The sequence below is a fragment of the Thalia democratica genome, chromosome 9 (assembly GCF_965202585.1).
Source record: "Thalia democratica chromosome 9, ktThaDemo2.hap1.1, whole genome shotgun sequence".
Taxonomy (NCBI): Eukaryota; Metazoa; Chordata; class Thaliacea; order Salpida; family Salpidae; genus Thalia; species Thalia democratica.
Window position 1 is genome coordinate 28,230,959 of NC_139173.1, and position 25,611 is coordinate 28,256,569.

The 25,611-nt window shown below is 26.0% G+C and overlaps 2 protein-coding genes across 2 annotated transcripts; one reads left to right on the forward strand and one right to left on the reverse strand.

Moving 5' to 3' along the window:
- Window positions 1–5,596: 5,596 nt before the first annotated feature.
- LOC145844048 (rab proteins geranylgeranyltransferase component A 1-like) lies at window positions 5,597–16,277 on the reverse strand. The gene is made up of 15 exons (XM_082951383.1): window positions 16,209–16,277; window positions 15,582–15,743; window positions 14,080–14,170; window positions 13,098–13,281; window positions 12,003–12,163; window positions 11,099–11,184; window positions 10,549–10,613; window positions 9,856–10,016; window positions 8,908–9,011; window positions 8,494–8,639; window positions 7,650–7,743; window positions 7,141–7,248; window positions 6,447–6,592; window positions 5,910–6,122; window positions 5,597–5,792 (listed from the first exon to the last, which is right to left on the reverse strand). Exons 1-15 carry the CDS (start codon window positions 16,255–16,257, stop codon window positions 5,757–5,759), a joined length of 1,806 nt encoding a protein of 601 aa, XP_082807509.1. The 5' UTR covers window positions 16,258–16,277; the 3' UTR covers window positions 5,597–5,756.
- A 3,989-nt stretch (window positions 16,278–20,266) lies between these two features.
- Window positions 20,267–22,615, forward strand: LOC145845153 (chromobox protein homolog 1-like). Its single transcript, XM_082952576.1, has 5 exons — window positions 20,267–20,394; window positions 20,817–20,911; window positions 21,771–21,833; window positions 22,113–22,263; window positions 22,498–22,615. The coding sequence occupies exons 1-5, from the start codon at window positions 20,267–20,269 to the stop codon at window positions 22,613–22,615; spliced, it is 555 nt and encodes a 184-aa protein (XP_082808702.1).
- The last annotated feature ends 2,996 nt before the right edge of the window (window positions 22,616–25,611 follow it).

Here is a 25,611-nt window from a genome sequence, read left to right on the forward strand (position 1 = left end):
GACGGACCTCTTGTTTTATTTGAAGAACGCTCAAAGGGAACTTTTGAACGCTGAACATGAGCTGTTCGCCATCAAAGTTTATTGCTACTCGCATCCTGATAAACCTTCAAAAACTGCAAAAAGTTCAATTATGCGAATGTAAGCTTTGAATATTAAGAACAATAACCACACTATCTTATATATTTATTTAGAAGTAGCACTAAGAAAAATATTGATAAAAAAAAACGGTTAATATTTATCAAAAAATTAATAGAGATTATTGAAAACAGGCAGTACAAAACATATCTCGAAATTTATTATTTATAAAAGATAGTTTTTCATTAAAAACTTACTTTAAAAAAGTACATTATACTATATTGCTATTTCTCACAATGTTAAAAATAACTCTTAGTTTGGCTTTCGACAAAATCATTCCACCACTTTAGCTTTGTCTGAGTTTGTTTAAGGGGTTCTGTTCAATTTTGATAAAGGAAACGCAGTTTGTGCAGTCATTTTGGATTTAAGTAAAGCATTCTATCTTACTAAGGAAATTGGAATGTTATGGTGTGAGAGGAAATATGCATCTACTAATCAGCTCATATCTAGATTAGATGGAAGGAAAGAAATTTTTAGCTTTTGGGGATAGGAGTCAACCTGTGAAAAAAGTGAGATTGGGTTACCACAAGGCTCAGTATTAGGACCGTTGTTATTCCTAATACATATAAATTACGAGGAATAAATGTTCGAAGGGAACTTTTAAACGTTGAACATGAGCTGTTCGCCGTCCAAGTTTATTGCAACTCGCATCCTGATAAACCTTCAAAAACTGCAAAATGTTTGATATACTTTATTATAGTTAATTGAACGATAAAAAATAAAGACGCTCAAAATATTAGTCCTAGGACCTGGTGAACAAAAAACCTTTCGCTTATCGAGTCGCACGCCACTGATACCTTTTAATGTGTTATCCAGGACTTAACTGATAATTAAATTTAAGCTTTGGATATTGTAAATATTAAGAAAAAATCATACTATCTTATGTTTTTAGTTAAAAGTAGCACTAAGAAAATGTTGACATAGTAGAAACCGTTAATGTTTATATAGTTAATAAAGATTATTAACAACAGGCAGTACAAAAATTATCTCGAAATTCTATGATTTATGTAATACAGTTTTTAGTTAAAAATAGATTTAAAAAAGTTATATCATACTATATTACTATTCCCCACAATGCTGTTAAAAAATATTCAACTATAGACTAAAAATTAAATAAGTTTAGTCCATACTGTACTATGGCGTTCACTTTTTTAGTTTAAATTAGATGTTTTCGAACTAACTTTACTAATCATTATAGTTTTATACGCTAAGTGTTCATAAAAAACTATTTTCATTAAATTTTATTAATTTGACAATACTTTTAACTGAAGTTTTGTTACTAGGTTATGAAAAGTTAGATTAAATCTTTTCTTAAAGTAAAAACACAATGATTTTGTATATTTTTAAAATCTACAAGTACAGAATTTATTTAATTAGAAACATATCTTTCTATTTACATACACATATGATAATTGTTTTTTCTGAGTTAAATGCTTTTAACTGCACTATGGTTAATATTTGAAATTATATAGAAGTTATATTTATTTAATCAGTTATTCCTTAGTAAATATTTGTTAACAAACTAGTAAAAAACGAAAGTGTCGCTTGTCAAAATTTGGTTTTAAAGCTGTTACCACATACAATTATTAATGAGTATAATTTTAAACAAAAAAGTAAAAAGTTCCATATTAGCTATACTACTGCGAGTATTTTACAAGGAGTAGTAGTAAAGTTAAAATTCTTAACACTAAATTAAAACACTAACAAATATATTAAACTTACAATAACACTCTAATATTTAACATTGTCAGTAGATATTAAAATCCTGAATTAAAGTTGAACAACTTCAACAAAAATGAAAGTTTAAACTTGAATTGTATTATAGCTAAACTTTATGTTTTCAAACATCTTGAATGTATTTTATACAAAAAGATATAAGAGTACATACAATCATTTAGTCTGAGATTCGACGTATTTAGTAGAATTTGATATTTAAACAAAAACTTAAAGAATCTGTAACCTTAAAAAATAGAAAAATGTAATTTTGTTTTGTCATAGTTTGTATGTATTTTATTTTAGTTAGATTCATAACAAGACTATATATTATACTAGTACAGAGATCGGCAATTTTTCTTAGTATTATACACAATTATCCTTCGGCTGAGATTATTTAAAAAAATCATTTAAAGAACAAATAATAATCTACTATCATAATTGTAATAATTTATGCAAAATAAAGCTCTAAAAATTAATGGTTATTATTAAAAACAAAACTCAATTTTTTTGTGTTGTGTAAGTATAACATTACATTGCGCGCCTTAGACTTTAATTTTGAAGGCTCCATTTGCTGACCCTTGTTTAAAATTTATTGTAGTTATAGGTTTTTTTTTAATTAACCTCAAATTCAAATGCATATTTATAGCAAAATTTAAAAAGTATGAAGTCGATCGAAAAACTATTAAAGAAATTCTTCAACTTGGTGCAGACTTAAAAAATGCACATAACCATTATGTTTCTACTTCCAGGAAAGACATTATAAAACTTGTATTTATCAAATTGTAAAACTTTAGTTAAAAGTGTCATAAGTTTTATTTTCATCTTATTTGTTCAAATGAAAAATCTAGATTACAAAAATTAATATTTATTAGCTCGTAATATATTTTAAAACTATGGAGTTTACGACTAGATAACCGAAAAGTTCTTTCCTAAATAAGGTCTTTAAACTAAACTTTTTTAGCGACTCAATAACCGAAATATTTTTCGTACACCAGGTCCTTAGACCAAACTTAAAAAATAAACTAAGTAAATACATTTCAGTTCATACCAGTGCTGCTCATACCTAGAAAATTACACTACAAACAATCAGCGAAAAAAAGTTTTACAATATTATAACTTTTCACAACTTAGTTTTTTAAGAATAAAATCTATTTGAGTTTGAGTATGTTTACCAACAGCCATTTCGAGTTATTTTCAAGTTACAACTAGTTTTTTTGAATCATTTAAGTTTATGAACTTTTAAGAAGCTAATGGATTTGGTAAGTGAAAGTTTATTTTACACAATCCCTTGGGAGTGTGTAAACAACAGGTAATATCAGGACTTCTTGTTTTGACAGGCCAGTTCAGTTTTGCACGGTTTGAGTCACCGCTACAATCGTCATTCGGCGCTTTCCAAACCGACAGGATAAATTGCTTACCAATTGGCTGAAATCAAGTTTCAAACCCGTGCAAAAGTTTTGATTTTGTTTCTGGGAGTTCAACGACGTAAAAAGTATCAATCCGTGGAAAATTGCTTTCGCGCATTTCTGACAACTACCTTTTTCAAATGAGACGGGTCAAATATGCACGAAGGGGCACTTTTGCACGAGAGTAATAAAAATAAGATAAGTTACCGACCGAGGGTAACAGTGATAGTAAAAATAATAACTATTCTATTAAAAAACTAGAAAACATATAAAAATAGTAAACTAATAAAAAACAAAATTGAAAAAAGTTACTGACCGAGGGTGGTGGTTATAGTGATAGAAAAAAATGCAAACGAGGGTAAGAGGTCATGTTGATAGTGAAAAAAATAATATTTAATTGAAGTTAAATAAAGAGGTGACAATTAAAAATAATTTCAACCCGTGCTAAAATTTCCCTTTCTTGCATTTTAGACTCCTACCCCTTTTTAATAGACCAGCCTTTAAATAGTTGTAAAAGTTTTTAACAAAAATTTATGTCTCTTTATATTTCATACTTCTTACAGCTATTCAAAACTTTTTTGTAAAATTATTTTCTCTTAAGTGATATCTAAACTAATTTAAATTTTTAAGTCTTAAATACTTTATCACAAACTTTTCCTTAACTTACCTAGAATAAATGTCAAATACTAAGTCGTTTAATAAACTTACAATACTAATCACTAGTACAATAACTAAGCCGGCATCAAAATACACTTATGAACCAGTTTGTTTTTGTAAATGAAAAAAACAACGTTCTGGTACGAAGAAGCTTGGATATGCTATGGCAAAAACACTCAAAGAGCCTAAATTAAAGTAAGATTGGTGAACATTTTTTTAGTGAGCCATAACTTTAGATATTTGACTAATACTTATTTTTACGAAAGTAAGACCTTAAAAAGGTAAAGCCGTTGGGAAACTTTTGAAAACTACTTTTCAAGAGTTATAAGTTTAGGAAGTCATAGGCTAAACTCATTCTAAACATCATATTAATTTTATAATCTGTAAAAAAAATCAATTAAATAAAATAGATACGATATTATCAAAAGCTAAAAAACCATAAAGTCAAAATTTAACCGGAAAAAAGGAAACTTACTTCTGTGTTGACCAGTAGTGTGAGGTACTAACAAAAGAAAAACAATATCTATACAGGGTTGCCACTCGTTTTTTCCTATTTTTTTCCAGGTTTTTAAAAGTACACATTTTTGAGTCTATTTTTAGTTTAGAGTTAAGTTTAAGGTAAGAAAATGTGTTAAATAGTATAAAAACTTTAAAAAAATACTCTTAAGCTACATTAATTGTTTTTTTTTTATAAAAAAAATTTGATAACTACAAATTTTTTCTTATCTATCTGATATATTTTTTGTGTCAAATTCAAATTTTAATACTGAACATATTAAAAATTCCAGGGTTTTTAGTGGTTTTTGTTCAAACTTCTAGGTTTTTCGTCAAAATTTCTCAAATTCCAGGTAAAGTGGCAACCATGTGTACAGTATGGTGTTGATACTTTTGCGAGGCAAAACTTGCTATGAACTATCTAGAATAGGTGTGGGCAACAAGGGCTCACCAATAACACACAGTTAAGGAATAATTTGATCCTCAGAGGATAAATCTGCGGACGGGATGCATGTAAGTCTGGCTCGCTAAACCGAACATTGAACTAGATATTAGGAGATTTGAAATAAAGAGCAAAAAAAAGGTCTCAACTACAGGTCATAGGAGAATTGAAAGTAAGTAAAAAAAACCACAAACAACTAGGTCACTTAGAATTAGTACTTTGTTGAAATGAATTAGATAACTGAGTGATTTTTGTAAGTTTAATGAAAATCACATGCTCCGGCTTGCCAAGGACTATTTTTCACATCTAGCCCACCCTTACTGTATAACATTAAAAAAATATACTTCTTTGAATAAGAATTTAATTATAACTGAAAATCTATAATACAACCAAACGTTTTTTTATATCAGAAATTTTACATAAAATATTTATCTCTTTGAACCCAAGTTGAGAAGTCTAATTGCTACTTTTAAAAACAAATAGTACACAAAAATCTTACTTAAATTATATCAAAAGATGGAGCATAGTAAATGTGTAAAAATGTAAAAACAAATCTTAAAACTGAATAAGATTTAAATAAAAACAGTTTCATAATAGTTACATCAACTTTAAAACTGCAAACTAAAAAATATATTTTAAAAGATTTCAGATGTAAGTTAACAAGCAACATTTAAAATAAAAAATGATCAAAGAAAAAAAGATAGTAATTCTCTAAGTAATTTTGCAGTAAGCAATAGAATCCTATTGTAAATCTAATAAATTATTCTTAAGAAAAATTAACTTCTTTTTTGAAAACATGTTAAAATTTAAACTTGTAAAAAATATGTGTAAAATAGACTTACAGTTGTTATCTTTGATAAAAAATTAAAATAAATATAAAGCAATATAAAAATTGTGATTAAAGCTCAAACATCAGCATCTGAATTTTCATCGTTTCGCCTCTGGAATTTAAATATATTTTATTTAACTTACTTTTTGAAATATCAAAAACTTGTTTTAAATAATAACTTTTATAATAAGTAAATGATTTTCTCATTATAAATACTTAAGTGTCATACTTCTGATGTTTCTTGTTGTTCATTATTTTGTTCTTGTTGATCAGGTTGTTCATTTTGTTGTTGTTGATAAATTTGTTGATTGCTCGCTTGTTGTTGTGTTTCTTGTTGTTGATTATTATTTTCTTCTTCTGTTTCCATTATAATTTCGTCAGAATCTGGAGCTCTCGGGAGAAAGTCTTCATTTGGTAATAACTTTTCAAATATTTCCTTTGCCTGTTTATTATACAGTTTAATTAGATGCAATAATATTCCACATTTTAATAATGTTTAGAACATTTTATATGTATACTTAATATAGTATATGAATACAATAATATTAATGAATAATGAACTATTAATGAATACCAACTTTTAATTCTTATTATACATTGTAAATTAATTAAAAATAAAACTAGTATGTCATCATAGTATAATAAATAAATCAAAACAAACTAACTAAAAATTAACAGGAAACATTAAACATTTTCCGTCTCAATTTATTTGGAAGGTTTTGCAAATTCTTAACACAAAAGTTTCCAGATATTTAAAACACATTACCTCGCTGATGGTCTGTTGAAAAGTGACGCTCATGTCGGGCCCTGACGTCACTGTCACGTTTTCAATACTCATTGTGACGTCATGATGCGAAGACATGGTGAAGTAGGCCGCCCAGTGGTTCGTGCAGTTTGCATCCTGGGAACAACCTGAAAAAAACGTAAGTAATTAATTAGTAATTAGTTAAATAACTATTAGTGTTCGAATCGTTTTTTACTTTTTCTAATAACAATAAATATATTTCAGTTGTATTTTGTTACTCAAATATACAAAAGTGTAAGTTAGTGGTAACCAATTTTGTTAAGCGTTTTTCAATATTTAAGTTGATGTAAATCGCATTTGTTTATAGACTTGAAAACTTTAATTAAATTTCTATTTACTTATTTTTTAAGACTACAAAATTTTGTGATATATTTTAAGCTTAAAAATATTTATAGACACACTTTGAAATCATAGTTCACTGTTTGCAGACTAAAAAAATTAGTTACCGACTCCTAATTTTTAAATACTTGAGATTATCTATCTATTTAGTTCTCCTTAGGCTAAACCAAAATATTTTTTTAGATGTTTTACATTAACTGCAAGCACTTTTTTACTTTAAAAAACACATAAAAACTAAACTTATCTAGCAAACCATGTACTGAACTATTAATAAATCTTAATAAGTAATGATACATCCAATGTACTTTTTAATCACCTGATTTATTTTTGTAGAGCAGTTTTTCAGTTCTTTCAAAAACCTTTGCGAGATCACCATCGTGATTTGAATTTGTTTGTGACGCATCAATGTATGCGTGAACCATGTCTTTAAACAATTGAAATATTTAGTATTCTAAATTATTAATATGTTAACATTTTGTAAACTTTGTTTTGAACAATTTTGAAAAGCTTTGTGAAATAAAATAAAAAACAAAATGATTATTCTGTTAATAATAAGTTGTAAATGGTATATAAATTACTACTTTAACATGTAAAAATTGTTTAAAATTCCAGGTTTTACCACAATTTTTTTTTTCAAATATTTTCAAGTTCCAGGTTTTTCCAGTCTTTTTTAGCCTAAGTTGTCAAATTTCAGGTTTTTCCAGGATTCCAGGTTTTGTGGCAACACTGAAATTAAGTTTGAATATGGTCTTATAAAAATTTTGAAAATTAAATTATAATACAGAACCTTTCTTGAATATTAAGATATTTCAATGAAAAACTAACAGCATCCCCTCGGGCAAACCTCCCCTGGTGCAGAAATTTCTAACAGTTTCACGAGAGGTTCTTCCCCTGAAGGCTTCAGTATTGCCATTGATATCTGATGAAAGTAATATCATAACTATGTGAATATTTATTAAACTATTAACTTGTTAAATTGGTAACAAGTTTTAAAACTAAACAGGTTTTCAGTTCAACAAGCGCCTTATACGAATATAAAAATGCTATCAGTTTAAGTTGCCATTTTCTCAAAAAATAAATATTCTTACTTGTACGGGTTACAAAAAAATAAATTTCTGTAAACATTTAATTTATATCTACCATTCAAATTTTTAGATAGTGCAAAATAGAAAAATTGTAAGACTGACTGCAGTCATAAATTTAGTGGGAGTTTTAACTTTTTAAACTTCTAGAAAACAAGTATTACATGGTTGTTACCACCGTGTCAAGTGTAAGTAAAAAAAAAAAGATATTCTATTCAATTAAATAAAATGCATACAAACAAAAAATTTTGTTACACTTTTTACTATAGGAGTGGTTAATAACTTAAAAACTCGTTTTAAAAAACAACCAACAGAAGCTAAAAATTAACAAACTAAATATAACATCAATTTCTAATTAAGTAAATTGTAAGCTTCTTAATTTATGTTTACAAAAGCTGTCTAAGCAGTAATGTCATTTAAAAATTTTTAATTTAACTTAAATGTAAATGAGTTTCTTAAAAATAAAAAGATTTTTTAGAATAATTTGGTTTTATCCATTATAAGTCAAAAAATAAATGTTGATAAGACATTTTCAAAAGCAACATACAAAAACCATCATGTAAAATTAATGAAATTTTAAAACTAACAGGTTCAGTTTTATCGGCATCTATTTTGTCACAGATTGAATTGTCATTGATGTACACTGCCCTGTGAAACTTCTGCTTGGGTGTTACGTCACAATTACTACAAAACTTCTCGTTCATTATCAGGTGGTTGCAACTTATTTTTTGACCTGAAGAATGAAAATACTAATTATGAATGCTAACTTGTGTTTTGATGAACTTTTGCTTTTTATACTTAAATATCTTTATCATGACTAGAACAAATAATTACAAATGTTCAAAAACTAATTTGAGCATTGTAAATTTAAGAAGTCATTCTGTTTTACTTTATGAAACGTATTGCAATCCAACTTTTTGTTTTCATCCATAATTAGGTTTTCAATATAATCGTAACTCTTATTTGACAAAAAAACTAATTACAATAAACAATATAGCTACCAGTAGAATCTATGATAGCCTTGCATTTCTTGGTGTTTTTATCCAATACCAAAGCTTTAACACTTCTCTGCAGGCAAAATACACCTCCGAATACCGCACTCAGTCTGTTGGCATGTTTTTTATATATATAAAAATATTTTATAATAAAAATTGTTGTCGTAAGTTGCGTTTCAAAAAAGATTTAAGTTAGATATTGTCAAAAATTTAAAAAAAATGTATTTTAACTTATGTGAGTTGTACAATTTCAAAAATTATTTACTTAGCTGTTAAAAATAATTTCAAAGCGCTTGTTTTTAGACTGCTTTAAATTAGTATTATTTATATTTAAAAATAAAATAAAATTCATTCAAAAAAGTTATAACAGTTGTAATTATTTAACGATCTAACTGTCAACTTTGATGTATAGTTGAAGACGGAAAAAGATCAAAACTTTTAAAATCATTTTGAGATTTAACTAAGCAACTATAAGATAAAAGAAAGAAAAAAGTTTAATATAAAAATATAAAGACTTAATTAAATTTGAAATGCTTGAGTTTATTTGAAATTAATTATAGTAGAGAGCTCAATTTATCAAAAGTAAAGAGATAAGATACAATAAAGTAAGAAGCAAATATCTGTTTTATTCACAAAAATTGTTTCTATAAACTAATGTCAATCTTATCAAACCAAACAAAACAGATTGACATTAGTTTATAGAAACAATTGTTGTGAATAAAACAGATTTTTGCACCTATTATACATTGTAAACTTTGACATAAAAAAAACTTATACATGTAAAAAATAACGAACTGCTAAAAAGAATTATCAAAGTTAAAAAATAAATAAAATAATTTTTTTTATGGTAAAATCTTTCTTTCGATTTTTAATAGATATTTAAGTTTTTAGCAAAAACATTAAAAGTTTTTTTGAAATAAACTTAATTTTCAAATTTTTATTATTTAGATTTACCTCGAAAAAGCTTGTGGAAGCTCCCCGGTTCCGTACATGGACCACAGAAAAGCCCCGTTACCGTACTGACCCACACTTTTGACCAGGGACTGGGCAGAAACGAGGCCCTCTAGTGTTGAGGCCGATTCGTCCACCATCGATATGCAGTATATTATGAAGTCCTTTGAAAAAATAAAGTTTTTATTATTTAATTAGACATAGACAACATAACAATAACTAAATTTTAAAGATTGAAAGCCAAGTTAATAAACGTAAATTAAAGATAAAGTCCTTGAAAAAAAAAGTTGATTAACTTTTTAAGTATGGACCCCAAGTAAATGCAAAATAGCTGAATGCAATTTTTTGGTTAAAAGTACTTTTACATACTCATCAGAAATAAAATATTGTATCAACATCAAGCTTTTTTTTTTGATGTGCAGTGTATTATGGAACTATGTTTTGAAATTAAAAAATCTTAGGTCCACTTTTTTAAAGACTAAACTTCAAGTCAAAATGAAGCTTGTATTTGTTTTAATAGCAAGTATTAGACATTGTACTTTAAAAATATAAAAACTATACCATGTTATAATTTTTTTAATAAAAATAGTTCAATTTGGTTTTTCATCTATAGTATATACTTTTTTATAAAAACTAGTTTAAGTATGTTTTTCATTTAAAATTAAAATTAAGACAAAATATATATTCTAGTCTAACCTGTAAATTTTTGTTCAATCTCGCACCATCTCTGAGGTATTCTCTGAACGGCTTATCTTTATATGCTGGAAATTTTTATTTTAAATATATTTGTACACTTAAGATCTTATTAAAAGCTATCTATATATTTAGTTTTAAGATTTTAAAATAAAACATCACCAAATTTTGACTTTTACTAGTATTTTTCACACTTGTGTTATAAAATTGGGTACTTTTAAATATTTATTTGTAAACTTGAACTTAAAAAATGGTTGACATTCTATTAAAAAGTTTTACTAAAATATTTTATGAGACTTATTTATTAGTTTGTAAATTAGTTAGTAAAGTTTTGTAAATTTTTGTTGAACCTTTAGTTAAAAAAATTGGCAAAGATATAATTATGTATTAACTTATACTTGACTTAATCTTTATTTAAGTATCTTAAATAATGTCAAAAACTCTTTAATATATAATATTATATTTTGCATACAAAAAAACAAAGTGCACTATTGAATAGAAATATGTATATTTTAGCTTATGAAAATTCGTACATAAAATTTCAAACAAAAACCTTCATATTTTTGTTGTTGATTTTCATAGTCTAAAGCGATTGTAAGCACTTTCATTAATTTGTTTTTCTCTATCATTTTTATTAATCTGTAATTTAGTGTTGTTGATTAAATAATAAAGTATATTCAGCGGATAAAATATTTAGGTCATTTGCTTTAAGAATACTATATTATATAATATGTTTACTATTACTAATATGATTACTTAAAAACATAATTATTTTGGACTAAAACTGAAACTAACAAATTTTTTTTTCAAAGTTCTAAAAGCATTATTTTCAGAACCTTTGAATGAATAAAAGCTTTATATTATTTACATAAACTTTATTTACTTTTAAGAGCTTTTTGTTTTAAAGCTACCATACAACATAAATGTAATAAATATTGATCAAGTATGCATACATAAATCCAAATAGTGAACTGTCAATTCACCAGCTGGTTAATATCAAACAAAAATCAAACATAACGAAATATGCGTTCAGTTTTAAATTCAAAACATTAAACAGTTTAGCTCTTGTATTGTATAACTTAATATTTTATTTAATAATTGTGCAAAAAAATAAAACTTTAGACTTAGTGTACGTCGTAAAAGATTTAATTTAGGAAAAAAGTTGTTAACTTTGTAAACTAGTTGTGCTGTATGATATACTTAGATAGTATTTATTAATTGTTAAGATTTATTATTAAGTAGTGTCGACAAAAGTTATGCTTAAAAAACTAAAATCACACTTAATCTCTTTTCAATAAATTAAAAAATATCAAAATTCACAAGCAATTTTTAATTCTTATATTATTATGCACATGGATTTCAAAATGCCAACAAAGTAGATGTGCTTTGTTCTTTGTTATTTTAAAATCTTTTATGTAAATATACACATTTATAAATTTTAAACATAAAATTCAAACTTGGTATTGAATACGTCAGATCTGGAGCAGGGAACTTTCTCGAGGCTGGTAGCGTTCTCGTTCAAAGTGGTGAGTATTCTGTCCACCTGCTTGAACGTTAAATACCTTGACACGTTCGACTTTATGAGCAGTTTTACAAGCTCCCCTCTCGACAGCAGCATCTGTGTTGTTTAAACTTATTTATTTACTAACTTTTACTATAAAAGCTCGTCATCTATTTTTAACAAACTTGAAGGCGTATAGTATATATACTCAAAGAGCTGGCTTCTTGGTAGTAAGAATTATACTTTGTGTTTTATCAGTGTTTAACTTGTGAAGAGCAATAAGTAAATCAAAGCCTATATTTTTGTTTTAAAGATCTTAGCCAAGAGTCTGTATACTTAAAGCCTTTTTTTTTGTTCTTTCACAGTATAATTTATGATAAAACATATTACACACTATTTAGACTGTTGTTATTTTTTTATTATACCTGCTGTTTAGACAACTTAAAAGTGATAAACGTTTTGTATAAAACTAAAAGCAATATAATGTAAGATGTAACTCAAGCTTTTAATTGTAAGCAAACAATACTAAAACTTTCAAAAACAAAGTTTAAAGCTTGGATAAACAGGTTTAAAAAAACTTTACAAAAACAGTTAGTGTTTTTTAGTAAAACTTATAAAAACATTAAAATCTTACTTTTTAGTTAACATAGTCTGAAAAAAACATGTTATGACATCAAATAAAAATAGATTACAAAAGATCATTTAGAAACTTTTTAAAAGTCTAACTTAATAAATTAGTAAAGCAAAAAATAATATGTGAAATTGATTTTTAAGTAGGTATTTAATACAAAAAATACCACATTAAAAAAGGGCTGTACACTCTACTACACAACATTTTACAGTTTTTTAACAATTTTTGAAAATAAGAGGAGACATGTATTAGAAACAAAAATACTTTCACTACTCATAAAAACTTATGCCACACAGTTTAAACTATTTTTATGCACACAACTAGGCACAGGTGCTCTTTTTGGAAATACAGTTTTAGTAAGATTATACTTCAAAAAAACTTTCAAATTTTCAAAACAATAAAATAAATAAACAAAAAAACTTTGGGCGCAAGGTCAATGTTAGTTCTCCTCCATTGCTCTTTAATGTAATCGGCATTTATGTTTGAACTTTTTCCAGCAGTGCTGCCTTGTTCGTTTTCACTTGAGCACTCTTGTTGAATGTTCTGCTCACTTTCCGCTTCTAAACTTTCATCCGATCTTGCGTTATCGGTCTTTGGCGCTATACTTTAAATTTGAAAAAGCTTATTACCAAAAAGTGGGTACAAATATATTTTGGTTTAGACTTTAAACAGTTAAAAAACAAGACTTCCTTTGTTTAAAACAAAAGTATAACTATTTTTTGTACCAAGTAACTTCTTTAACTAGAAAAAAAATACTATAACTTTTTGTCAATGCACTAAAATTAGTTCACCACATTATTTTACTTATTCACTAATAAACCTAAGTAATCAGAATTATTAATTTTCTAATTAAAAAAAATTCATATTAGAAAACATTTCAAAAAAGAAAACATTGTATTTAAATCAGGGTTTACTAAACTTTTTTTTCATAAGGCCCCTCTTAAGAAATAAAAACCTTATGGTCATCAATTTTTTTTTTAAAACCTATCTTTAATACGGCTAAGACTTTTTTGATCTTTATCATAAACTCCAGAGCATTTAGTATAAATTTCAAATTGTGGCCTTGTGTCTCCTTCTTTTAAAGCTTATGGCCCCTAAAATTCTGAAACTTTCCCAATTTATCTAGTATAAGTTTCAAAACTATTCTTAGATACACCTAATTTTTTTGCTCTAAATCATAAACTCCAGATTAAGTAGTTTAAGTTTCAAATTATGGCTCATGGCCCGCCCCCTACAGCACCTTTGCAGCGGTCCCCTTAATTTCTGAAATGGCCCACTTTGGGAAACCCTGATCTAAATCATAAGCATACAAAAAAAGACCAATACAGTTTACTTGATCCAATCTTTTTATTTTGTTGAATATACATTATAAAAATAGACAATTACACTATAATTAACAAACTTGTTTTTAACTCTACCATTTGTGATTGTATTCATTGGTGGCTTCAGAACTAATATTTCTTCATTTTCTTCACAGTTGTACTCCACTGCATCTAAAAGAAAAAAAAAAGGTAAAATGGGTAGTTTAGTAAAACAGTCTTAAAATAAATATTGTTCTAGCTTTTAAACTTTTGAAACAGTCCTACATATTTAAAAGACTTTTATAAATAGATTTTTTTAATTTTCTTATAATCAGAATAGTGTGTAACATAAAAGTTTAAAAAGTATGAATGTAAATTGATTAAAAAACAAAAGTTATGAGTTTATTTTTTAAACTTTTAAACTCTAACACTCTTATGGGTCGGATATTAATTAAGTCCTTGTGGAGCATGTAATTAAAAAAAAAACTCATATAAAAACTTGAAAAAAACTAAGCAAAACTGAAATCAAATAACAATTTAGTAAAGAAAACAAAGCTAGGAGCACATTACAAAATATTTGTTGCATAAAAGATCAAACTAATTTGTTTTGCATAACATTCTTATGTCTTTATCGGGTTTTGATTTAAATTTGTGAGACAAAATTTAAGCCTGGCAGGCTGGATCTGGCCAAGGGGAGTTTGCTTGCCCGACTTTATATATTAAGATTAGTGAAATTATAGTGGAGCGTGAGTGAAACTTGAAATGCTTTTACTGCACAACTTTCGAAAAAACTTAAGTGAAAGAAAACAGCTGCTTGTCCTAGAAAGTGGACTGTGCTGCAAAATGTTTGTAACTTAATACTTTGCCAGTGTGGAAAAGGTTGAGTGTTTTATTAAGAAGATTTAAGTTATAAAACTGAAGCTCGAGATAGATACTTAAATAAAATACAATGACTTAGTACACACTTCATAGATACAAACTGACGATATGGTATCATTTCTAGCCAAAAAACACTGTGTTTAAAATTCAACTTATTTTTTACTTTTTATTTGAAAACAAACCTAAAAGTGATAATACAAAAGTACTACATTTGATGATAACTTTTATTGTATCTAGTCCAAATAAATTAAAACTAAACAAACAAAAAAAGAGATGAACTTAAAAGTTGTATATAAAACATTTTGTTTTGTTTTTATGATGAAAGTTTTTGTATTGGCGGATTTTGTTTTAAGAGTCATTTGTAAACTTTTGTGGCTTCAAATATGTCGGTATTAGGCTTTATGTAGTAAATTTAAGACCAAAATTTCCTAAGTACCACTTTTCACTGTGTTCAAAGTGCGTACCTAGGTGGCAGGTTACTGTAGTTAAGTTTTAAAGAATTGGTTTTACTTTTAATTTTTACTTTGAAAGTTTTAGTTAGACACTAAACCATTAAAACTTATCAGCACATAATAAACTGAGCTAAAACACGTACAAATGCAAATTTTAAGTTTTATACCATCACCTTTTCAAATTGTGTATATCATATCTAAGAGTGCAAACACTTTAATAAAAAACAGAGGATAAACGTTACAACAAAACAGGTAACTCTTTAACAACTTACTGGAAACACTCTGATCAGCATCTTGTGACTTTTCAATGTGCTTCTGGAAACTGTTTATGTTGAAAGAGGCCCAATCACCTCCGTAAAACTTGTTTGGGTCTATGTGAAGGACCGACTTTCCAACTCTTGAAAATGCCCCAGATAGCACAGACTCTTGAAAACCTACAATAAAAAATTATGGTCATTTTTAATTGAAATAAAAATTTATTAAAAGTGTGAAAGCAGAATATAACCCTTGAAAATTATTGATAAAAAATCTATATTTAGTAATCTTTAAAGTAGAATAATTTTTAAACTTGTAGAAAACTGTTTCATACTGAACCTTTATGTACAAAAATACATAAACTTTTCATTTGTATTTTGTAAACTTTTGTAAACTTTTTTTGAATCAGAGATTGTTTTCTACTTTTTTCAATTTATATCTTAATTGTACATTAACATACTAAGCTTAATAAAAAAAAATTTTTTAAGCATAAATAAAATATACTAAACTTGATATATGAAAAAGTGGTTAAACAGTTTTTTTATTTTTAAACTTAGACTTACAGTTTTTAAAGACTTTAAGTCTGAATCGAATGATCCAGATATGAAAAAAAAATATAAATATAATTTAATTTAACTACCTACCTGTACCTAAAACAATAAAATCAAAGTGATCTGGTAGAGTTTCATCCATTATAAAATTTAAATTAAATATGCTCTGGTTAAATAAATATTTTGTTTGCTTTTTATTAACTTATTAAAATTATATAACTATATTGTATTTTTTTAAGGAAATAACTTTACAAAGTTATTAAAAATTAATAAAAAGTCATCAAATTTCTGTAAATTTATATCAAAACTTTTATCAAAAAAAAAACTATAATAACTTCTCTTGTGAAATTAATATAAAAAATTTAAAATAAAATTATTAGTTTTTTTATTTAGTGGTTAATTTACGTACTATTCTATTAAGAAGACAATTCTGGTTAAAACATTTAAAACAGGGTTCTCATTAAAATTTAAAAAAATTTAGGAAAGTCCATGTAAAAACAACGAAAATCTAGGGAGAATTCTCAAAAGATTTTTGTCTTGAAGTTGGTGTTAGAGAACAACTATATTTAGCTACTGTTTATCTAATTCTTTAATTTAATTTAAATATCAGTTTTATGTTGATATTACTGACATTTTTCATCAGAACTATGAAGTTGACTTTAGTAGAATAGAGCAGGGTTTTCCAAAGTGGGATATATAGCCTCCTTATGGGCGCTTACAGAAATTGAGAGGGCCATAAACAGAAAAAAGGCAAAAGGGGGCCTTGAGTAATAAAAGGGGCCACAGGGTGGTAATTAGACCATAATCTATAACTTAGATGTTCTGGAGTTGATGGTGAATAGCAAAAAAAACTTATACTAGATGTTATACAAAATTTCAGAAATTTAGGAGCAATAAGTTCAAACGTACACAAGATATTCTGGAGTTGATGATGAGAGCAAAAAGAAGGCATTAGGCTTATTTAAAAGTATTTTTCTGAGAAATTTTGCTAAAGAGGGCGTTATGAAAAAAAAATTGGGAAACCCTGGAATAGAGTTTGATGTTTCACAGCCTTTATGTCTATTTTATGAAGTTTAAAATATGTAAAGAAAATATAACAACAAATCTAACAACATACCATACAAGTTTTTCTGTAATTTTGTATTAAAACTTTTACCAAAAAAAACATAATAACTTCTCTCTTGAATTTTATTTATCAAATATTTTTGCACTTGAAGCAATGGCAAAATTGCAAATGTATTACTTTCTAGATTTTATTTGATATTTTTTAGCTATTTAGCTATCATGAAAAATAGTTCAAATAGTTTTGCAAGATCCTCTGATGGTTAAAAGAGTAGTTACTCTCCACTGTATTTAATTCAAAACTTAAGGTTTTTGTTAAAAAGTATAAAAAATTACAGGTTTTTTTGCTTACATCAGGGATAGGCAAAGGCAGCATTAAATATTTTATGTGAGTTAATTTAATACAACTTGTTTGTCAAAAAAATATTCATTTTTATCTTTAAAGAAAAATTTTCTTTTTTTACAAACTATTAAGAATTAGGATTTTAAGAGTATATTTAAATAGCTTTGTTTTTGACCTGTTGATCCATGTCTAATAGTTTTAAATACCTAATTTTTCCAAGTTTATAGATAAAATGGCCACCCTGAAAGATAAGAGTTAGTTTTATTTTAGGTATTTTCTTCAAATCTTACTAGTGAGTTTTATAAAACTGAAGAATTAAGGTAATATTGATTTTATTTAAAATACAAATCATTTTATGTATACTTTTAATTAAAAAAAGACTAAATTAAAAAACACTTAAGTCACTTTTTTCAAAATTTCAATTATATAATTTATACTCAAGTTAAAACTAGTTGTTGGACAAATCATTAGATAAAAACATTTAAAATTCAAAATAAATTCAAAAATTTAGTTAGGTTGTTCATCAAAACAATTAAACTTAAGAAAAAATATATGGTAATTACCTAGGATGATTTTGCACCAAAATCCAGCTGAAATTATATTATACTAAAGTCTATTTCAAACTAATAATAGTCAAAAAATCAATATTTCATAAATACAAAAATAGAATTAAATTTATTTATCTGAAGTAATAAAACTTGAGTATTTAATAGCTTTTATTTTACAATATATAGTGATTGTATTAATACAAAATTTTATATAAGTTACTACATTGTAAAACAAAAGCAATTAATTATTTAAGTTTTATTAAAGGATTGGCAATTTTCTCCAGGTTTTCAAAATTTCCTTCAGGTTTTTAAAAGTACACATTTTTGATGGATAGGAAGTTTAGGTGGTATTTAACATTACGATAATTGTTATAATTGTTAAAAATTCCAGGTTTTTCCATTTTTTTTTAATTTCTCAAATTCCAGGTTTTTTAGCCTAAATTGTCAAATTTTAGGTTTTTCCAGATTTTTTGGCATAGCTAATGATAAACCAATTTAACTTTATTTTTTTATATAGCTTGTTTAAAACAAAGATTTTTTTTTAGATTAAACCTGTTAGGCTTAAAACATTGACCTTTTGCCTAAAATTATGGTAGATCATCCTAGGTAATTACCAAATATGTTTTAGAAAATGATTCATTGACTAGCTATGAATAATTTAGTTTGTATAACTTGTATTATTCAAATAAGGGGAATTCTCTAACACAGTCAATTGAGAAAAATAAAGTTTTAGTTTTAAATAAACTATAGTTTTTTTTTGGTACTTGTACAAAAAAACTTTTGCTTATATCAGTCTAAATCCCTTTTGAAAGTTTTATGTTTTAAGTTAAAAAACTAAATCATACATACATAACAAACTGAAACTAATTAAATTGTTTTAGACTCAAATTGAGTGCGTTGTAAACTAAATCGTTTAGCTAGTTACTTTTAGTTTGAAACCAGAATTCATAAATTTGAAACTTAGCTAATCAATCATTATCTAGTACAAAATAAAAATACTCGATTAAATGATTTTAACGAAAAAATAAGATTATAATTAAGTTTTAACTATTTTTTTTAACATCTGTCTGAAAAAATTACTAAAAAAATGAATTAAGAAATATGTGTATAAACATTTTTAAATACTTTTTTCACAACCAGTAATTATTTCAAATATCAATATGTCATTAACATTATTTTTAAGTTTATGGTACATTGATACTTTACCGTATATATCAAAGATATATTTTACTAGTCATAAAACTGTAGTGGTATTAATGTTAAAAGCAATTTTTAACACTAAAAAAAATTAGTACACTAAAGTTACAAGAACGACAAAAAAGATTTTTTTGAACAAATACAATACACTTATGTAGTATAATAAACTTAAAGTACTACTATTTGTTTAATCTTAATGTGCTTATGTTTTTATGTAATTTTATAGCATGTGTTACAAAACGGTCATTTTAAGTTTTAGTTTTCAAATAAAGTTAATTATTAAATCAAATATCATCGTTTACCAAATTGCATTGTAATCTATGATCTGAAAGTGTGAACGGCTATACTTTAGATTATAACTGGTATAAGGTTATTGAGCTAGCTAAAACAGTGTATCTAAATAAAACATATATTATAAATAATCTTTTGTAAACTATCTCAAAACAGTAAAATAAAAGGAGTCTCTTTGTGTTCTGATAAATAAAGTTTTTAAATCATATGTGCTTAATTTTGTCTAAGCCAAGCCACTATATGATGCTAGAGGTACACAGATAGATACACATATAACTTAAGCATATTAAATAACAGTTAAGAAGTTATTAGTTAGTTTTTAGTGTACTAATCAAAATAATTATTTTTTTATAAATTTATTGTCAATGAATATAAAATATTTCTTGAAACATTGTGCTAAGTTTATTTTATAGTTTAATTACAACTATTATGTTTCTAAATCATTGTAAGTTTACAAACTTTAAGTTTACTTGAAGTATATCTGCATGAAATATATTAAGTAAAAGGATTTAGCACATATAAATAACTAAATATTAAACTTAATTTGTTTTTAAATCACTAACTATTGATTCTAGACCTATCTAAACAAAACATTTTGAACTCATTTTAAAAGTTAATTTTCAGGGTTTTTTACAGTAAATCAAATGGATACTTCTTTTTCTTTGCAAACTAATTATCGAAAGAAAACTTCCGATGACTCAATAGAGGATATGGATGCATCTAAGACTCAAACAGAGGATTACTACAGTGTCGAAAAAGTTTTGGATAAGCGAATTAGAGTGAATGCGAAGGGAAAAAAAGTTTTTATGTACAAAATAAAATGGAAAGGCTATTCGAAGTTCGTTAAGAAAATTCTAAATAATTAGTGTCAATACTTCTAACCTAAATAGTTAAACATAAGTATATTTATATGATAGCAAAAGTCTTCAGTACGTTGTTGCTAAACTTATACATGATAAAGTTGAAAGTTAGCTAAGTTAAAACTAACTTGTTCTTTTTCATTAACTGTTATAGTTTTATATAGTGGCTTATAAATTTTATAGAAGTTTTTTTTAGTGGAAGTAATTATAAAACGCCTGTAGTTAAGTAAACGTTCATACAGTTCATTAAAATCGGAAAACTGTTTTCGGATTTAAAACTTATTTTAAAGGATTTAAATTATATTAAATTGAAAATTATTGTGTATTTCTAAAACAAGTAAACAATTTGAAATCATTTAGAGTTAATGGTACTTATATTTTTTATCAGTATACATAACAGTTGGGAACCGGAGGAAAATATAACTGAAGACTTGATCGAAGATTACAAATTGTCCCAGAAAAAAACGAAAGTAATCGAGGCATTAAGCGACTCAGGTTAGTATAGCACATAGAGATAAAATGGTATGTTTACGTTATATTTGTTAAAAGTTTCGTTAAAAATTTACTGTTAACCAATATCATCACTTGGTAAAGGAAATATAAAACATTTATATTTAATATTTTTTTTAAATATTGTGAAAAAATATTTTGTTTTGTAAAATCAATTTGTTTTTATTAAAAAAAGTTTAATTGTACTGATGAGTTTCAATTTTGTTTTAATCCATGAATTTAAATTAATTATTTCTAAGGTAATAATCTTGTACTCTTTGGTGATGGAAAAAGCAGGAAAAATGTCAATTTTGAATCTAGCTCCTTGTTAAAAAAGAAAAGAGGTAAATGGTTTGCATATTTACTTAGCTAGAAATATGTGTTCAATTACTTTTTTCCAACTGACTAGTTCTTCTTTTTATATTCTTTACTAACTAGTTTATTTTTACTTACTTATCATTATAAAAAAAGTAAAATTTCAAAAAGCGCTTTAGTAATACCTTAAAATAATTTGTTTAAATAGTTACCTCCACTTAAAATATTAAAATAACTAAATATTCTATTTAAAACCGTTATTTCTTTAAACTGTGTTACGTGTCATTTGATTGAAATATTGATGTTTAAATATAGCGTGTTTATAAGTGTAATGAAAAGTGCAAAAAGATACTATTTAAAACTAAACAGTAAAACCAACTGATTGTAAACTGTTTATTTAAATGTAGAATCTTACTAGTTTTCTCCTACAGTTTTACCCTTTAAATAATGTTGTGTTAATTTCAATTATAAAAATATAACATCATAAATGAATGTACTGGCAAATTATTTCCAACTGTAATATTATCAACTTATTTATCAATCTTTCCAGGCAAGGTTTTCAGGAGCAGTTTCCTCCCAACGCGAGAAATGGATATAGACAATGAAGTCAGAAGTGATAAAACAAGCAATGTTTTAAAAAAGAAAATAAGTAAGCTTGTGCTTTTTTTCAAGCAATTTTTGCTAAAGTTTCGTTAAACAAAGTTAACAACTTAATTTTTGAAAATTCTAAATCTTTATCAGTTCCTTATAAAAAGTAAATCTATTTTAACAACTTTTCGTTGATATACTTATATAGAAAAATATTTTAAAGTTTTTAAACCGCTTTTTGTTTTAATTATTTTAATAGAACCCTACTTTTATCACGATCGCTTAATTTTTACTTTAATTTTAGGCAAGAAACAAACTGCAACACCTGATAAAGAAAAGAACGATGAAGACTATTCACCTCCGCAGAAAAAAAGGAGCATGCTGACGAAATTGGTTGCAAAGAGAATCATCGGTGTCACTGAGTACAACGGAAAACCAGTGTTTCTTATGGAGTGGTTGGTACTAGTTTCTATATATACAACATAAAGGTTTAGTTTCTATTCAAACTGTAAAAGTAAAGTTGAAAAAATAGTTGATATTTTCAGCTAAAATGTACGGTTCTGTAAAAAGTAGATTATAGTTTAAAAAAAACAGTCTAAAATGTCAAAAATCTACGAGAACACGATAGAACTTTTTCTTACTCTCAAAACTTCTACATACAATTTATTTAAACAAAATATTTTTTTCAGGGAAGGTTCGGCAGAACCAGATTTTGTGTTTTCTGAGCACGCCAACAAGCACTGCCCGAAACTGGTCATCAAGTTCTATGAGGAGAATTTAAACTGGAGAAAACAAGCAGTTCTTTAGTTGCGAAACTTGTACTCATTCGGCCTGTAGGCTGTTTTTAGTGATTTTGAACTTTTTGTTTACGCATTTTATATAATGTTTTTTTTTGTGAAACTTAGTTTGCAGTTTTGTTGCTTGTATAAGTTGCGAAGTGTACATAAATAAATGTATCATACTATTTAATCAGTGTAGTTAATGTGGTCTGATGATCGAATTGGCGTGATCAACCCTATTGTTAAACTTGAGCTTGTCTCACGGCAAACGAAAGTCCAGGCTTCTGCTCTGCTGACTTTCGCCGATGTTTTTTGTTGATCGTACTAAAACGAGCGTGCCAGATGTCTTGCTTAGTGGACAATGTTTTAAACGTTGCACGGCAAATGACAATGCTGACGTCACTGATCATTGCTAGCAAATAGTTGATTCATGTGAAAGCATGATAAACTTTTTGTAGATTGACGACTACAAGTTTTTCGGTTGTGACTGACTGATGAGTCCTAATAAGGACGAAACCGGTCTCAGTCTACCGAAACTTGTGGTCTGATGATCGAATTGGCGTGATCAACCCTATTGTAGTTAATGTATCTAATCAAATAAATATAGTAAAAAAAGTAAAAAGAGTAGATAATTCATACAAAATCTTACATACAATGTTTCTCTAAGAGTGCATAAAAACTTAAATCCAAGTAAAATATATTTTAAAGATAGTTTTACGAATTGTAAGCAGTACTTTAATAGAAAAGCAAATCGAATATTTCTTTAATTTTTTATGAATAGTTATTTTAAAACGTAGTATGGAGAACTTCTGAAAATATTAAGAACCTCCGTATTAGAAATATTTTTGTAAGATAAGCTTAAACTTTAATTAAAATTAAAAGCATTGTAGTATCAAGCTAATCAATTTAATTAATTAGGAAAAATTTCCAATCTAATATCTACCTCTAAATATTCTAATGGATAGATTTTATTTCATTAGGACTAGTTTTTTTTTAATTTTCTCAGTTCAATAAAGTTTACTGGTTAATATAATAACTTACATGTTCAGTTATTTTTATACAGCGATATCGTCGATAAGTCGTATGATGAGCTAATGATCAATTTTAAATTTAATCCTATCAGCTTACTGTCGCCCACGTACAACAGGAAAAACTTATATGCAACGCTTCACAATCAAACGTGTTTAAATTCAGTTCAGTTGAACCGAGCAAAATTAAACTAAGTAATTTTTATACCTTAATTCTTAAAAGTTTCATTAAATAGTTTAAAGTATTAAATTTGTCTAACAGCTAAGATAAGACTCAACAAAACAATACCAACTTGTAAACAACAAAGTAGACTCCTCTATGATTTGTTTTAATCTTTATTTGAAATTTTCAGGTAGGAGCTTAAAATTATAAGTAAGCACATATAGTATAGTCTAAAATAGGGTTTCTTAAATTCCTTTTTTTTTTTTTTTAAGGATGTCATTAGCTCATTATACAACTCTTCGACGATATCGCTGTATAGAAATAACTAAAATTATTTTACTTAGTAACAATTAGCGAAGAAGTTTAGGTCTAAATAATAGTAAAATCAAACATAATTTAAGTTCTTAATTTAAAAAAAAAATTCTTAACGAGGCAAAAAAGCATTAGATTATCAAATCAAGTTAATTTAAAGATCTTAAATACTAAAAAACGCTTTTTAGCACTTTGCCAACTCGTTTTTATTAAAGTAGTAAAAAAAGCCATGTTTAATTATTTTTGCTGACTGTAATGAAATTATTAATACTTAATAAAAAGTGTATAGTTATGAAGATCATATTTAATAAAATAAATCAATAAGTCCAACAATTTAAAAGAACCGTAATTTCAAACGTCTACCAAAACGGAACTGTTAAAAATTCTAAAACGGTTAAAATAGCAATTTTTTCTGACCTGGTACTAATAAAGAGTTTTTAGCCAAACTTATAATTTAAAGAAATACTTTATTTTTAGTTTTAAATATAGTAAAAGTAGTCTTAAAAGTATAGTTTAGTTACCAAAAAGTTAAGTATGCTATTTAATGGTTGTGTTGAATTTCATATACATTCACATAATCAAAAATTAATAATAAATTAGAAAACTTAAAAAAAAATTATTTGTTAAAATTTTAAGTTGTTAGTAGAAAGAATGCATCACGCTAGTATGTTTGAAATAAAAAGTGTTAAGTTCTGGCCGCCAACTGGTATTTTAAACGAGTAGCAAAAAATTGTTTCTCTAATAAAGCCTCTTTTGTGACTTATACTAAAAGGTTTGATCACAAATATTGTTACATCAATGTTGTATAACTTTTCTCACCATAGCAAACTGTGTAGTTTACTAGTAAACAACACACTTGCTATATTTTATGTTTTCACAATCGTAAAGGATGTAAATACTACGGTTTCTTACAAGACTTATACCTTCATGCATCTAGTCTCGACAAAAAAATAAGTTGTTGAACCGCTAAACTTACAAAGTTTATGCCGAGTCAGAATAAACAAACTTGTATTTGGATTACAGCTAGGTAGCAACTAGTTAAAAAAAATTAATAATCTATTTTTTATAAAAAAAATATAAAAAGCCTTCTATTGTTACCGTTTTAAATAGCTGTAAAATTTTGAGCATTCAGATAATTTTTTTTTTTGTAATATATTTTTTTTTGAAAAAACATGGTCTTTGAATAAAAATTTTTATGGTTATGTACATATTTAAAAAAACTTACATCATTAAAGTTACGAAACAATTCAAAAATCTGAATAACTATTATTTTTGTTTTATTTAAATAAAAAATTTAATTTGGTCAAGTAGTCAATACGAGAAAAAAAATCGTGTATGGTACATTTTACAAGTCAAAACTTGCATAAAACTAAATTCTTAGATCCATACATAAATTAGATAAGCGTTGTTTTTTGATTTAGTTTTAATGTAAGTTATAGTTGATAAACAATCTTATAAATTTAAATAAACCACATGTTCTAAAACTTTAAACATTTACAAAACTTTTTTACTACCCACGGC

What these genes read in the sequence shown, in the direction of transcription:
- LOC145844048 (XM_082951383.1), bottom strand. Translation starts at nt 16,257, where the DNA reads ATGGATGAAACTCTACCAGATCACTTTGATTTTATTGTTTTAGGTACA. An exon ending in GATTGAACAAAAATTTACAG is followed by an intron (nt 10,017 to 10,548) that starts GTTAGACTAGAA and finishes ATTTTTTCAAAG; the next exon opens with GACTTCATAATATACTGCAT. An exon ending in GCTCTACAAAAATAAATCAG is followed by an intron (nt 6,593 to 7,140) that starts GTGATTAAAAAG and finishes CGTTTTTTTCAG; the next exon opens with GTTGTTCCCAGGATGCAAAC.
- LOC145845153 (XM_082952576.1), top strand. Translation starts at nt 20,267, where the DNA reads ATGGATGCATCTAAGACTCAAACAGAGGATTACTACAGTGTCGAAAAA. An exon ending in CGAGGCATTAAGCGACTCAG is followed by an intron (nt 20,912 to 21,770) that starts GTTAGTATAGCA and finishes CAATCTTTCCAG; the next exon opens with GCAAGGTTTTCAGGAGCAGT. An exon ending in TATAGACAATGAAGTCAGAA is followed by an intron (nt 21,834 to 22,112) that starts GTGATAAAACAA and finishes CTTTAATTTTAG; the next exon opens with GCAAGAAACAAACTGCAACA.